We start from the raw sequence: 16691 nt of genomic DNA, 5'->3' as shown, positions 1-16691 counted from the left end.
TTCAGCATAAACACCAGTATACAGTCCTGGTAAAAAGTAACTACAGAGAATGGAGAATTTTCCTCTCGCTAGGAAGAAAAGCCACTGCTTCTCCCTCCCCCCCCCCACCCCCCCTTAAAAAAAAAAAAAAAACAACCCAACCCTTTTTTCCCCTTTTGTCTCTAGCATGCAAGTTAGAGGCCAATCAAATCCTAGATTTCATACATCCCTACAGTTTATCATCTTCATACAAGTGCATATAATACACACATATCTCTTTTAAGTGCCATACATATGGAAAAAAAAAAATCACAAGTTAAATTATATAACAAAATAAATAAGTTTATTCCCACCTCATCCCTTCCACTGTTATCTATAGCACGAACTAAAGAGAAAGTCAATAAAATTAGACAGGTCTTTGGACAAAAATATATGTTAAAACTGGCTCAGAGAACAAAATTACTTAGAATAGTCTGCAGATCTCTTATATTCAAACTTCATAAATAGCAAGCACAATTTTAAAAATGTCTATATACACTGGCACACCTGGCTGTGTGCACAAAATTCAGAATTAAGAGCCTAGAAAAAGTGTAGCTATTCAGGAAAGCCCATCGCTATTTGTCTTGTAGATATTTAAAGATCCTCCCCCTGTCCTTTAATCTCTAAAATAGGCAAGGGACTATAAAAGACATGTTGCATTTAAAAACAAAGTAGAAGTAAACAAAGACTTAGAAACCTGGGGGCAGAGAGGGGGAGGCAGCTGTAAAAAATGCCTCCTGAAATCTCTTAGTGTAAGTAACGCAAGCGTAACATGTTTCAGCAACTCGCAGAGTACCTTTTTGGGTGCTACTACTGTGAAGAACTGATAACAGAGGGGAATTAAAAGGTGTGTATTTGGACAGACCATTTTACAACAGCAGCATTTACTGAGCGTTCATAAGCAGGTAATTATTCCTGAGGGCAAAACTATCCTTTCAGTATCCTACTTTCCCTACAGACATAAACCTTTAATACTGAGCCCAGTGCCTGTGGGAAAGTAGGGCAGGAAAAGCAAAGTCACATGCAGGATATCCAAGAGAACACTTTGCACCCTATGCTTTTATCTGTTTGGTAAAGACATCTTTCATTCAACAACATTTAATTTACTCAGTTTGTCAAATTATAGCCACAAAAATAAAACTGGTTATGTAGCATGAAGTAGAGTCAATCTTCTTTGTGAATCCTGCTGTGAACGATGCTGCTGTTATTTTCCTGTTTTGCATGTGGAACTGCATGAAGTTTCACTTGTAAAAAGATGCAACCAAAATAGTCCCATAGATATATCTTGCCCCTTCCCAAAATACAGGAAAATGGTGGGGAGAAGAGGAAAAAGGGAGGGAGGAGAGAGAGACAGGGTGTTTGTGTCTGTGAAGCGGGGGGGAGGGGAGGGGAGGGAGAGAGAGAAATGTCTCTGCAGACACAGAAATGCAGCACTAGAGAGACAAGCACTAATAAGGAAAAACATCCTCCGTGCACATTGTGACAGTGAGGCGTCGGCTTCAGATGTAAACTGGTTGCTCTTGCGCAGTCAACAGTCTGTACATGGCAGCTGGCATAGTCTTCATATGAATCTAGAGGAAATAAGACAAGTTAATCAATGCTCCTAACATGCATACTACAACACAGCATTGGTGAAGGAACTAGCTACAGTCATACAGGACAGAAGGGAAAGGTAAAACCTAAGAGTTTTCGTACCCTTATTAAAGTATTGCAGGTGGTGATTTTATGAAACAGTATGTTTAGTATCAATGAACCATCTAAAGTTGTGGACACTTCATATTTTCAGATTAGGGTTCTTCTAAAACATAGGAGAACTACTGGTAAATAATAAAAGAAATGGTGTGCTGGCTTGCTCTCACCTCCACTTTTTAGATTTGAATAGCAACAAGCTCACTGAGGTAGAATCACAGAACTATGGAACAGTTTACGTTGGAAGGGACCTTTGAAGACCATCTAGTCCAAACCGCCCTGCCGGTTTGGGGCAGGGACATCTTAAACTAGATCAGGTTCCTCAGAGCCCTGTCCAACCTGACCTTGAACACTTCCAGGGATGGGGCACACACAACTTCTCTGGGCAACCTGTTCCAGGGCCTCACCACCCTCATTGTGAAGCATTTCTTCCTTATGTCCAATCTAAATCTACCCTCTTTCAGTTTAAAACCATTGCCTCTTGTCCTACCACTACAGGCCCTACTAAAAAGTCTGTTCCCATCTTTCTTATAAGCCCCCTTTAAGTACTGAAAGGCTGCAATAAGGTCTCCCCGGAGCCTTCTCTTCTCCAGGCTGAACAAATCCAACTCTTTCAGCCTTTCCTCACAGGAGAGGTGTTCCAGCCCTCCAATCATTTTTGTGGCCCTCCTCTGGACCCGCTCCAACAGGTCCATGTCTTTCCTGTGCTGGGGACCCCAGAAATGGGCTCAGTACTCCAGGTGGGGTCTCACCAGAGCGGAGTAGAGGGGCAGAATCACCTCCCTCAATCTGTTGCCACACTTCTTTGGGTGCAGCCCAGGATACAATTGGCTTTCTGGGCTGCGAGCACACGTTGCCAGCTCACTTTCAATTTTTCATCCACCAGTATCCCCCAAGTCCTTCTCTGCAGGGCTGTTCTCAATCCATTCATGCCCCAGCCTGTATTGATGTGGGTCTGTTCATGCACAGACCCATGTGCAGGACCTTGTACTTGGCCTTTTTGAGCTTCATGAGGGTCACATGGGCCCTCTTTTCAAGCCTGTCAAGGTCCCTCTAATGGCCTTTCCTTCAGCTTATCAACCGCACCACTGAGCTTGTTGTCGTCTGCAAACTTGCTGAGGGTGTACTCAATGCCACTGTCCATGTCATTGACGAAAATATTAAAAAGTATTGGTCCCAGCATAGTCCCTTGAGGGACACCACTTGTTACTGGTTTCCACTGGTTGTTAATGGTAACAGCGATGAACTATGTTATATTGTCTAGACACATTGCCTGCTCTTACCTCACCAACAGCATTTGAGAGAATGTGAACAATTTTCTCATGAGGTGTTGCTACAACACTCTGTCCATTGATTTCAATGATCCGATGGCCGACACGCACACCTCCTCGCTCTGCTATACCTCCTCTCATAAGGCTACAGATCTGGAAGGGAAAGGACAAATTTGTCAGGGTCTGGATAAGGAACAGAGCCTTTAGATTACCCATTTTTGCCTGTAAACTGTAAATCAGCAGTTAAACACAGAGGCTTGCAACAAATTCTAAAATGTAATTGACCACTGATTCAAAGTAAAATTTGTTAGTGACAAATAAGTGCTGGATATTCTCTTCCAAGAGCAGAACAAACTGTCAGAAAAGGCTGTTTGTGTTGTACATCAAGTGCTGTGGTTTGCAAATTTAAGAGTGTATGCAGGGCCACAGTTTAACAATGTTCAGGATGCAGATGCCTTACAACAAAAAAGGATCAAGGACAGTCTTTTTCTTGTGAGATCATGCAATGGCTTGGTTAGAGACATGAATGATGCAGACTGAAAGCAGCCTCTCTGACACATTTTTGTTTCTCTAACCTAAAATAGCTTTTCTGTTCCTCTGGCTGACTTTAAAGTTGTGAAGTAAGTCAAAGAAAAAAATAACTCTGATTAACTTAGCTTTTATATCTTAGTCTTAACACATGTGCAAAGTCCTGCTTGCTGTAAGGGAGAAAATGGCAGTTTCCCTCGTCCCAAATGGAAACTTACCCAGAAATGGATAAGAAGTTTCAGGTATATTAAAGCTTTACCAGAGAGTGTGGAAGCTACTTACAATCCCGTTCTGTACACTGAAGCCCAACTGATATCTGAGGTCTGGTCTCCTGATCAAGACTGTGGTTACTGGAGGACACCTAACTATGTTCAGTTTAACCCGGGCCTGGTTTTTCAAACCCTGTGAAAAGAAATCACCATGAAACATGCTGTCAAAGACAGAGTGAAACATTTAACATAAGCACTGCAGGGGGAAAAAAAAGTATCAAAATATTGATATGGGAACAGCCCTTAATAAACAGCTCTTTGTATGCATTACAACAGAATCTGATCACTGAATGCTAGACACAAGCATCAGAATATTCAGTGAAGGCAAAATTATCAGAAAAATATCAAATTTTTCTTGCCAAGAAGCTGACACAGTTGTTTTAAGAACACTAGCTTCCTGTCGGCAATTTCTTCATTTGATAACACAGATCATGTATAAAAAGAATATTAAACAGGTCTATGCAGCTCACCAAAAAAGCCAATGACTTTGGATGGGAAATAAAATTTTAAAAATAAGCAGCTACAAATAAGCAGCTTCCCTAATAGGATATATTCAATTCTGTCAAGCAGACAGCAGCTCCTGTTCACATCATGCTTGTATAAGCAGTGCTCCTAATTTCTGTTCCTCCTCCCTCTCTAAACGAGTTATATCACATTTGTCATGAACTCCTTGCTACCAGAAGAAACTTAAGGAGGAAAATTTATTTTTACTGTCACGATGCCAAAAAAACAGAACATGTTACCCAAAGAGGTTGTGGAGTATCCAACTTTGGAGTTAGTTAAACCCTAGTGGGCACAGCCCTAAGCAATGTGCTCTACTTTGAACCAAAGCGTTGGTCTAGACCAGCTTCCGCGGTGACTGCCAGCCTCAGAGACTCTGTAATTGCATGGCTCCATGAAAACTCAAATGTAAAATGCAGATAACGGCAATCTGGCCCCTTGTACAACTTCAAGTATTCAGAGCTCTTGGAGATTGTTAAGATATTTTTCCAAAATGCTTAATTCACACAAAGGATTAGCCTTAAACAAATATGTAAATAAAATCCACATCAAGAAAGAAATGCTTTATAAAGAATACAGCAACTTCCACCTTGCTTAATACAACAACTAACAATTCCAGTACCTACTTCTGAATTCCTTTTATATGTACAATTGAAATCTGGATTCCAGTGCAACTAACGGGTGTCTGACACTGACTTCAAAAGGTTAATTCTAAAAAATAATTCCTGCTATAGCTAAGGTAATACATTTAAGTCTCTACATCCAGTTTACTGCTGCTGATTCTGTTGAGCTAAACTCCAGATTCAGCAGTGACTTCAACAACTAGACTGGCATCCTGCCAGGGTGAACTGCCTTAGAGTCTGTTTTTTTGTCAGTGCATTAAACTGGATGCAATCATCACATGGGAAAGAGTTACCCTCACTTCCACAGTGCTGAGCTCAGCGTGGCTCATTATTGAAAGTTCACACGCCCAAGAGATCGGGCATGTGAACACAAAATCAGAAAGCACGTGGCTGTGGGAACTGCCTCTACTCCACCCTCAGCAGAAAGAAGGTACCCCATCTCTTCCATGACTATGGACTCCTCCACTCTGGTGAGGAGTTCGCAGCACACCACACATGCTCAAGGGCCATTCATCTTCTATATTCACAACAACACACGTAGTAGAGGACAGTGACTAATCTACCTGTACTAAGCTGTGGGTATGATGTTTATTCAAAAGGCTGAGGGGCTTTTGCCTCAGCCTTCTAAATCCAGGAGAGCAGGAGTCATGCAGAGTACTGGAATGCCCATCTCTATGAGGAATTTAGGCATCTAACTTCAGTCATTTAACTTCACTCAGGTTACATGCCCTCAACAGAACTGATACCATTGCACACTTAATTCCCTGATGAATGTGCAAGTTATTTATATGTATTCCTCGAAAAAAAAAGTAATGTGGTCCCCAACAAATAATTTTCTAATTTTACAGAAAGCACATGTATTTCAGGAGTGGCTAATTTCCAGTATTATGCAGACTGGTAATACGTGCTGATCAGAAACAAAACAATTGCATCATCTGACCAACTTATTTGCTTATCTAGTCCCCGAGTCTGCTTCTGATAGTAGCCAGCACCAGATGCTTCTGAAAAAGATACAATTAGGGAATAACCACCAAGTATGGAAAGCTTCTTCCGAACTCTGTCAGTATGCAATTGGTTTATGGTCAATTAGTGGCAAGGATTACATCCATAATACTGAAATTATCTTAATTGAAGTGCTTGCAAGATACTCTTCTTACCTACATAATATTCTCATGTTTTTATAGGAATCCTTACCCCATGCAACGCTACAGGCTTGGGGAAGAGTGGCTGGAAAGCTGCCTCGCAGAAAAGGACCTGGGGGTGCTGGTTGACAGCCGGCTGACCATGAGGCAGCAGTGTGCCCAGGTGGCCAAGAAGGCCAATGGCATCCTGGCTTGTATCAGGAATAGCGTGTCCAGCAGGAGTAGGGCAGTGATCGTCCCCCTGTACTCGGCACTGGTGAGGCCACACCTCAAATACTGTGTTCAGTTTTGGGCCTCTCAGTACAAGAGAGACATTGAGGTGCTGGAGCGTGTCCAGAGAAGGGCAACGAAGCTGGTGAAGGGTCTAGAGCACAAGTCTGATGAGGAGCGGCTGAGGGAACTGGGGTTGTTCAGCCTGGAGAAGCAGAGGCCGAGGGGAGACCTTCTCACTCCCTACAACTACCTGAAAGGAGGTTGTAGCGAGGTGGGGGTCGGTCTCTTCTCCCAAGTAACAAGTGATAGGACAAGAGGCAATGGCCTCAAGGTGCGTCAGGAGAGGTTTAGATTGGACATTAGGAAAAATTTCTTTACTGAAAGGGTGGTCAAGCATTGGGACAGGCTGCCCAGAGAGGTGGTGGAGTCACCATCCCTGGAGAAGTTCAAAAAACGTGTAGATGTGGTACTTAGGGACATCGTTTAGTAGGCATGGAGGTGTTGGGTTGATGGTTGGACTAGATGATCCTAGAGGTCTTTTCCAACCTTAATGATTCTATGATTGATTCTATGCTAAAGAAACCTGAAATCCTGAGACCTTTCTGCCACATTTAAATGTGTGCTTAGATAATTCAGTTGTATATATACTTGTTATCAGAATTGCTATATGAACAGCTCCAGATGTATGGTTATGAAGACCCGCAAACATACAGACTATCTTCTCTTTAGAAGGACAAAATAAATGGCTAGCAGTTCCTATGGCAACAGCAGTAAGTATCAGTGAGGAAGAGAAAGGTCTGCAGAAGCTGGAAACAGCAAAGCTGGTTGTTTCTGGTTTGAGAAAGTACAGACGAGCACAATGAAACTCCACCTGAAAAGGCTCTGAATCAGAGAAGTGTAACTCATCACAGTTTTAGAAATAAAACTGATGTGGGATAGGAAACAAGTATGGCTAACACAAAAAGCCTAAATTTGCAGGGAGTTTTGTTCTACTGAAGCTGGCACAAAGATATTTAATACTATTTTTTTCCCCTTCCTTCACAAATGTAAGACTGTTTTCGCCATGTTTTCAGTATGCTACACTTCCAGGCTATCATTTCTGCTCACTGAATCTAAAATGGCTGGTTCAGTGATTTATGCATCTATTACTCACCAGAACTCAGCATTAACATTTTTGGAAACCAGAATGGAAAGACTTTATAGCAAACATCTTAGTTCAAGTATTAAGAAACTAATCCATGGACAAAAAAATAAATATCTACTTTGTAATTTTTTTTTTTACTTTGTAAATTTATTTTGTAAATGCAAAATTTACTTTTCAATTTAAAAACTTACAAAATACAAAAAACATATTACATAATACAACTTGTTACCAGAAAGTTGCCTAAATAAATGAGTAAGTAAGTTTAACAGGCATATTCCTAGCAATCAGAGAAGGATTTCTGTAGAGTGCACCACCAACATGTCTACATGTTATGATCTGCAGGAGCTTTGTGGGGCTATTTAGATAAATAACAAAGTCCATATAGCTTCATCTCAAACATTCCCTAGTGATGCACCTTTCCAGCTCTTGAAACTCTGATGTTTAAATACCTGTTCCCTTGTATGCTACAGCTACCCCAGACACTGTTCAGTTTCAGTTCACCTGCATGCTTTTTGCAGTCACATACTTTTCTGACAAGTAGAAGCAAGCTCTTCTAATTAAAATATCCCATTTAGCCAAGTGAAGAGAAGCATCACACTTTCAAATAATTCAGGCAAAGTTTCTACAGGGGGTAAGTATGTCTTTAATTCAAAGTTTAAAAGTTTTAAAAATAGTTATAAACAACAACAACAACAACAAGCATTAGCTCTATTTCAGCCAGATATTAGGAGGCATTTAAATAGCTAATATGGCCTAGGACAATATTAGGCACCTGTGCCTAATATTTTTCACATAAAATTTTAAGTGTCTTCAGATGTATATCTGGTAACATCTTCCTTCCGAACAAAATATTCTCTTGTGGAGTGAAGTTCTGCAGAGTCCTTGCCTATACAAGTAAATGGCACAGCTCACTTTCTGGGCTTTAGAAAATCAGTGTAGCATAATTCCCACTGTAGTTTAAAGATCATGAAATGGAGTGCTATGCAAACATTTGGTAAGAATTTACTTCAGAGTTCTATAGTTTATGCTCTCCTATTATGTAACCCCTTTAAAATGTGTAACTTCCAGAAACATTCTCCATACCTTTATAATGCTCTGACATGTTGAGAGTGGTAAACCAACCAAACTGGTCCCATTGATTGACATGATCTGGTCCCCTATGTTCAGCTTCCCAGACTTCTCTGCTGGTCCTCCATGCATCATGTTGGCTATGATAACTGTAGGCAAAATGGATCCCCAGCCAGACTCCACAATCACTACACCTAAGATTTCTCCCTTTTGCTTTTCAATGTAAACCTGTATCATAAGAAAAAATGTTTCAAAAAAAAAGGCTTCTTCACACATATGGAACTGACTAACACCCCCCCCCCCCCCAAACATTAATGTAACCAACCAACACATACCTCTCTTTCTTTGCAACCCACGTTTCTAATTCAAAGGCAAAACAAAATAGGGTACGCGTTCTATTACATTTCATTTCTATTCAAACATGAAATAATCAACACTACATAATATAGATTTTGCTTAGTGTGAAACACCCCCCACAACTTATTTCTGCATATGAGCAGAGGAAACTGGAGTAGAAGAAACTCTGGTCCCATGGGCTTCAGTGGACAAAGCTAAACAGGAAGAGACGGCAAGAGTTTATGACTGTGGATCAGAAAACCACTACCTGTGTGTTGCAGTGGTGCAGCTTTATTAACCAAGCTGCAAATCCTTTCAGCAAATACAATCCTTTAAAATCTGGAATCAGCCACTTCCACAAACACCTGTGCCTCTGTAAATTTTATATTGTTTACTGTAATCCATTAAATTGTATTACTCTGTTAATCTGTTTTAAATTCATTTCATTAACATACAATGTCAAACGTCTGCAAATTGTATGGTAAAAAGAACACAAACAGATGGTAAATCATTTCTCTGCTCATAAATTTTGGGTTCACTGTTTGCCTTTGGAACAGAACTGATGACAGGATGTCCTACTTGGGAGGATATTCTAGGCTCACTGAGGTAATTTATAGGAAGTATTAATGGTTTTCTGACTTCCACCAGCATGGGCCTGCAACTGGTACAGAGCAGCTTAATGCTGTTAGGGAAAAAAATGAGACATACATCTTTGCAGTTTTCAGATTTGGAGAAGTGAATCAGGTCATCATTGTACATGTCCTGGGTATTGAGCAAGTCACTATATTCCTTCTGGCTAAGGTCTTCTGGGTTGATTCCATTTGCCCTCAGAAATTCCTGGTAGGCCACACTAAATGCTTGACCTATGGACTGTGCAATCAGCTGTGCCTGTAACAGTTCCCAGACAAGAGAAAAGAAAAAAGTGAAATATTCCGATGGTCTTGTCCACTGACACTTTCTCTGTTACAATCACACTGTAAAATGGATCATCAAGTCAAGATGACAAACCTACAAGTCAAGTTACTGCAATCCAGTTTCAAAAATATTCTTGCATTAAAAATTAATTTAAAAGACCCACAAAATGTCAACACATTCACCTGTGCCATGAATCCAACTTGGTATGCAATTATAAATGAGAAATATAAATAAAGCCATCCTTTCACAGGTAAGAACTGCTAATATGAATGTAAAGGTATACCTGCTGCAGTGAGTGTAGCTTGCACCTACAATTCTTCCCACACATGCAGCTCCCAGATGGCCCTCCCTTCTAGAAGAGGCAATGCCATTCTCTGACAAGCCAGCAGTGAAAATTAAAATGTCTACTAGAAAACATGCAACCACATTTAAAAGGATATTTCCTCCTTTTCTTACCCTCCTTTAAAAGCATCATGTCCATATTAGCTGCTCCTACCTCATTCTCAGATGAAACAGGAAAAGGGCAGTAACTAGTGATCAGATCCAGGCCTTGAAGTGACTGGAAATGCCACACATCTCCTTCTCCACCCTGCTACCTCCTTCAGCCTCTCTCCCTTCCATTTCCTGTTTCCCTCCCTACAACTCCCATGATTCTGCCAGTTCCCTTCCCCTTTCCTTCTCAGCCTGTCCTCTGTGTGCACCCTCTTGCACCTGCAGCTTCCCGTAGCCTTCTCTGCACCTAAAGGCACCAAACGCACCACTCACCACACTGCATTACTCCCACCATGAGCTGTTCTACATCTGCAGCAGTGGGAGAGAAACTGGGCATGAGGCAGACACAGGGAAAGCTCTGTGTCATGCAAGGTGGGGGATGCAGCTGGAAACAGCAGACCAGAGGGATGCCTCCCTTTGAAGTAGTGCCCATGGTTAGTATGAGACAGGTAATGGACAGGAGAGGAAAGCAGCACAGCATGGTGCAGAGTACTGCTGTGCATACCTGGAGCGAAACATGCAATAAGCACTGGATATGTGCAGTAAGCACTGAGCAGTGCACAGGAGTTGGCCGTGATGTGTACTGAAACAGCCCCTGGAGCACGGTGCTGGCTGTGGTGAAGGGAGGGAAGAGGAGTGCTCCACAGCTGACAAGGTGGGCCTGGGGGAGTGCTGGTGATGAACCAATACTGCTGAGGTGTATTTTTATGCAGCCTACCAGCTGTATTTAAAGTCCAGCTTGGTCCCTAATAAAGGAAAGGTTCCCAATCCTGAAATAAAAAGCTGATTGTACCTTAAGGCAACTCAAACTAGCGCTAAACCTGTTGATGAGAATAGCATGATTGCTGTTGCTGAAAAGGCTAGTATCTAGACCGGCAGTATTTTACCAATGCTCTGATCAACCCAGTTCTGACACCAAGAACTAGACAGCAAGCACATAGGAAAACTACACCTCCATAGCTCAGTAACCCAGGTGAGGAGATAAACGCAGACTTTACATTCACACACATGTATCTTCTCTCCAAGAAGAGATCAGCTCCCATTTAGACACCCAGCATTTGGACACGTCACTAGGGTTCAGCTCATTTGAAGATCCCGCTCTAAATACAGTTGAAAATCTGGTGCTGTCCTCCTTAGATAAGGACTCTTCCAAGCAGAGACACATTCTGGCCAACACCCGCTTGAGGGCTTACAACTTCTGTGTCAGTTACTGGGTAAATTCTTCTAAATACCCAGCTGTCCCAGAAGAAGAAGAGGTGATAATGATACATACATGAGTTTTATAATACAAACAGGCTGTACTACTCCACTGGATGTACAAAATCTTTGAAGCTGCCATCTCCCTGCTGCTAACAGGTGCTAAAATGTTTCCATTCTAACTCTTTCTTGGTCATTTGGGTATTTGAGATAAATTTTGCAAGCTATTTGTGAACTATACCTTGAGTAAGGAGAGCTGACATATCTCCTGCAATTTCTCAGCATATTTTCACACCACTGAGCAATGCTTTTATTGGATCTACAGGCATGTACTTTCCAGGTCAATATCTAGTGGCACAGGGAGGATCACATCTGACACAAATATGGGCTGATCCAAACAAACCACAGAAGTAATGTCCATGGTCCCCAAAAAGAAGCATAGATTCCAACTAGCCAAAGTATTAATAGTAGCCTGGGAAACAGATCCAGGAAGTCTGGATCATAGTCAGACCACCACATGCTGAAGGAAAATAAGCCCCAGCCTCTGGCATCTGACAGTTTGATTTTTGCTTTTTCAACTGGCCAGTACGAGAGCTAGCAGTGTCCAAACTTGTGGACAGAAATACAGGAAAAGCAGCCTCAAAGCAGGCAGTGTATCAAGTGATATTAAGCAAAAAAAAATTAGCTATTCTTTTTATTTTCACACCTGTTTCTTGAAAGGCTTTGCAAAACAGGCTTACGTTATTTTGGGGAAAAAAAATCCACAATTTTTTATGCTCTCTGTCAAAATTTTGGTAGAAGATTACTTCTATCAGTGCTTACTTTTTAACCTCAGCAGTGGGTTGTGTATGTACATTCATCTGCAACCAGATAATTTATCCACACATGGGCTTAGAACAGATTCATCATTACATAAAATTAGCTGCTTATTAAAGAAAACCTTCCCATCTCAAAGGCCCTGCTGATACACTGTAGAGTGGAAGACATATGAGGATTTTATAAGAAACTGCTATCTCCACCTTACTTCTTTTAAGTAATACTCTGCTATTTGGAGGGCTTAAAACTGAGATTTTTTTATTTTCCCAAATTATTAGGGCTAACCTGACTATGATCCTGACAACTACATAACTAGCCACTTCAATCTGATATGTTTGATTTTACCTTCCAGTTACTGAGCTTTAAAAAGTGCATAAAACCAGCAAGTTATGCACATTGATTGTGAAGACAGGATGTCAAGTCCTGTACAAGATAACTTAGTAACCTGCCCCATAGACTAAAATTTACTCAGCTGTGTCTCTATTCAGCATACTTTGAGATTGCTGGAATTACCAACTTTCTTTGCTGGCTTTTTGATATGATGTCAGCAACTACTCCCCAACACAAGTCTCCTCAAAAAAAAAAAAAAAAATCACCTTTCTAGCATGTATCAATGATCCTTGATGCAATACTTGGGATTAAATTTTCCCTAGGAAAATAAGCATCTCTGATAGACTTTCACTCTCACATGCAGAATCTGAGCTGGTATTTGTAAGCTGTGGCAACTGGATGCTCCTCTCTTTGTTACTGGAAGGCATTGAAGTAGCTTAAAAATGGGAAGCATTTCTATAAACATCAGTTTCGTGAGTAAAATATCAAATCCAAACATGCAAACAGAAGGCAAGTTCCTCTTCTTAGATGAAATATTTGGTTGCAGTTAATGAACAAATAGAACCACTTGCAATGGACTTCAAGCCTACCAAAATGTGCTTACATTTCCACCCCCAGAGAATTACAAGACAGAGTAATTCCTTACATCCTCAGACTCAAAGACATGGCAAATCATTTTGTACTGCCTCTTTCCGTCTTGGGAAGGGTGAGATGCTTCCACATTATCCTGGGAGTTAGATCGTGGCATTCGCCTACGAGCCATCAAAACAACTATATTTCCTATATCTGCAATGTAAGAAATGGTCCGCAGGGGATGATCCATCATGGTTTCCTGGGGAATACAAAAAACAACATGAGCAATTGTTTCAATTAAGTTCTCATTGCACACCTAGTATTATGGGAACAAACAAATGGCAATATAAGACCTTTGTTAAGTGAAGTCTTTAATACCTGTCATGAAGGGAGATGCCAATAGAAAACAAGAGCTTCACTTTCCAAAAGTAAAGCAAAAAGCAAGATTTACAAATTAAAGTTGTGTTTTCTGTGGACTAGCACATAAAGACCTCAGCATCAGAACCTGAATATGCTGGGCATGTATGTGCAAAGGACTACGAACTTCAAATTATCACAACCAAGCATTTTGGGCTACTCTAGGCACAATCAATACTTGACACATAGTGGCTTGTAAGAAATGAGCTGTCTGCAATTGGCTTACCCGCAAATTCTAATAATTTCTACAGTCAGACACACCAGAATAATTGCATGTATGACACAGTTCTTGAGCATGGATTTCTTACTAGGAAATCCTGGAAGGAAATACAAGAGCCAGCACTTTTTGAAGGACAAATTTTGGCAGGTAGGTGAAAGTCTATTTCAGTAGCCTACTACCACAATAGTGACAAAGGCATCTTTGTCTATACCTGTGTGTCTGCATTCAGTACTTTTATTCGTTGTGTAGAAATGAAGAGGTCCACTTCAGTCATGGGTTGAGATTCACCTTCTGGAGCCTGCAAATAAATGGATTAGAGTCAAACAAACACATTAGGTAACATACTTACTAATTATGTTAGCTCACGAACAGGGGTGCACTAAGACACAGTCACCAGAACAGCAATGCAAGATAGAGTATTAGACTGCAGAAGCTAAAGATAAACACAAAGATATGGAAACTATATACATACATGTGAAAGTGAATTGGATATTATTTGAAAAATTGTTAACCCCATAAAAGCTTCCCTGATATTTTTCCCAATTCAGTAAAATCATACCTGACTGCAACATGAACTATATAAAGACTTCATGAAAATCAAAATGATGCTCCCATTTTCTCCACACTATGAATCCCACTTTAAAGAAGGTTTTTCACACAAGCCATAGAAAGGCCTAACAGCATCTCTTGCCTGAGAAATTTCTATATGGACTAACAGTGACTGCCAAGACCAATGGAAAAACCTGTACCACAGGTGGGTACAGTTTAAGCAATTCATAATGCAGTTCTGGTAAGAAGACCTTCACAGTCAGACAACATACTATTCAAGCACTAACCCGCTTTAGAAGTCATATTTTGTTAACAGAAAGCAAACACTTGTAATTTTTTAAAAAATTAGATTTGTTAAAAGATACTTAAAAACTCCATAAACGAAACTTATTACTAAGATGAGTCAATCTCAGCATATTACTGTGTGTATATACATAATTTTTTTTCTTTTTTGCATCCAGCAATTTGACACATCTGTGACTCAAACAAAGCACTTTTATAGAAAGATAAAATAATAAAAAAAAGACTGAATTTTAATCTATTATTTTACAGAGTTAAAACCTTTGCCATGTCAGTCCTGTTTCTTTAGTATGCATTTTGGGTACTGCCTGGAACCATTTGATACATCCAATCTTTACTCTATTTCTAACATGAAATGGCTAATGATAAGCAACAAAAAATGGCCAGTCAGGCAACTGACTTCTGAGAAATGTCAACTTGTATGGTGGCTCAGAAATAAATCCTAAAAAAAACTTGCTGGATGCAGAAAATAAAAACGCAAAATAAAAAGAAGGCAAAAAACCCTCCCAGAAAACAAAAGAACAGGCATAACATCAAGCTGATGGAGTTTGTACTGCACCTTCTTCCTGCTTTTGGCTAATTTCTGGGCCATCTGCTTAGCATGGAACAAACAGAGACAGGAGAATAGTTAGAGAAGAACTTACAGAGACTCCAAGTCAAGCAGGAATCTGCATGCTAATGCCAGGGCTCACAGACTACTAGCTGTTCTAAATTAGTCCCTGCTTAGATTAATTTCTTCCTTTTCTTTTTGGCTTAAAAAAAAGTCTAAAATTTCATGTTTAGCACAATTACTTTAAAAAATTAAAAGAAACCCAATCAAAAGAGTCAGGAAGAACACAAAAGGAATTTTTTTGTTGTTTTCATTTAAAACATTACTCGCAACAAACAAGGGGGGGTTTTGTTTCTTTTTTCTTGTTTTTTTTTTTTTTTAAGGAATTTACAGCAGCGTAAACCGTGAGGTTACTTCTTTTGAAGCAACACCAGTGTAAAAGGTGAGAGAAGAATCTTAACCATTATTATTCCAGCTTTTTTCAGATCAGAATTTAGATTCAAGTTTTCTAATCCTCTCAAACAGTCTTCAAAAAACAACCTCCCTAAAACTACGCTACTTTTTCCTGGAAAAACAAAATGTCAGAAGGTAACTTTCACCTCCATTTTCTCCTCCTTCTGTGCAAATATACCCATACCAATGTTAGCATTGCATATCTGGACAACAGGTTTTCCTGTGACACCTGCACAAAGCTATGTCCATACTGTTATCCCACAAGTGTGAGGTCATTTACCCAGTGTGCGAGACGCCAACATACACACAGGGCAGAGATTTTATTTCATGTCTGCGCAGAGATGGGTGCTAGGTGGTAGCTCCACAAAGCTAGCACACAGTTCGGTCATACAGGTACAGTATTTATACAGTCTAGTTATGCATATGCATAAGTAATTACACAAAGCAGATTTCTATTGGTCTACATTTCTCTTATTTCAACTTAAAGCTACAGTGCTACTGTAATATTCTGCGCATGCCCAAAGGTGAGGGGTCTCTGCTTGGGCCGGGGTCTCCAGCTCAAGGGATGTGACTTTCGGTATTATAATGAGGATAGTTTGCGTGAGGGTGCTTCTTATCACACTTCTACTAGTTGTTTCAGATGGTTCCCAAAACATCTTAATTAGCTTACATATTTCTCTCCAGGATGTGCTTTTCTCCCAAGGACAGTAATTCTTGTTTAGACATTCTGCGTTCCAGCCTGAATCCCCCTTATCAGCTTTACGTAAGCCCTGGCCTTCCACCAGCTCCTGTTAGACTACAAGACTACCACATTTTTTCAAGACAGCAATGGAGCATGTATTTCAGTCCCACAAACACCTGAAAGCAGGTCCCTTGTCACTAAGTAGTTTAATTGATTTACATCCAGACATATATCAACCCATTGCAACAAACTGATTCCTTACGTGCTACTACTGTGGCAACAATAACAACACGAGTGAGCACCATTCTTACAGTCTTGCAAGCAGTAATTCAAACCAAGGTGAACTGAACTTACAGACCTGCTCACTGAAGAAATGGAACACTCACCAGGCTGGC

General features: G+C 40.4%; 1 protein-coding gene across 1 annotated transcript in view; it reads right to left on the bottom strand.

The window, feature by feature from the left end:
* Positions 1-372: 372 nt before the first annotated feature.
* APBA1 (amyloid beta precursor protein binding family A member 1) overlaps positions 373-16691 on the bottom strand; it is a 98540-nt gene continuing 82221 nt past the window's right edge. The window contains exons 6-12 of the mRNA XM_072859086.1: positions 13974-14060; positions 13199-13384; positions 9511-9690; positions 8482-8694; positions 3789-3908; positions 2991-3131; positions 373-1589 (exon numbers count right to left, since the gene is read on the bottom strand). Of these exons, the coding sequence (XP_072715187.1) occupies positions 1518-1589; positions 2991-3131; positions 3789-3908; positions 8482-8694; positions 9511-9690; positions 13199-13384; positions 13974-14060 (999 nt within the window). The 3' untranslated portion in view covers positions 373-1517. The remainder of the gene's footprint in view (positions 1590-2990; positions 3132-3788; positions 3909-8481; positions 8695-9510; positions 9691-13198; positions 13385-13973; positions 14061-16691) is intronic.

The sequence above is a fragment of the Ciconia boyciana genome, chromosome 4 (genome assembly GCF_034638445.1).
Source record: "Ciconia boyciana chromosome 4, ASM3463844v1, whole genome shotgun sequence".
Lineage (NCBI taxonomy): Eukaryota > Metazoa > Chordata > Aves > Ciconiiformes > Ciconiidae > Ciconia > Ciconia boyciana.
Note: the sequence above shows the minus strand (reverse complement) of the source record. Positions and strands in the feature narration are given on the sequence as shown.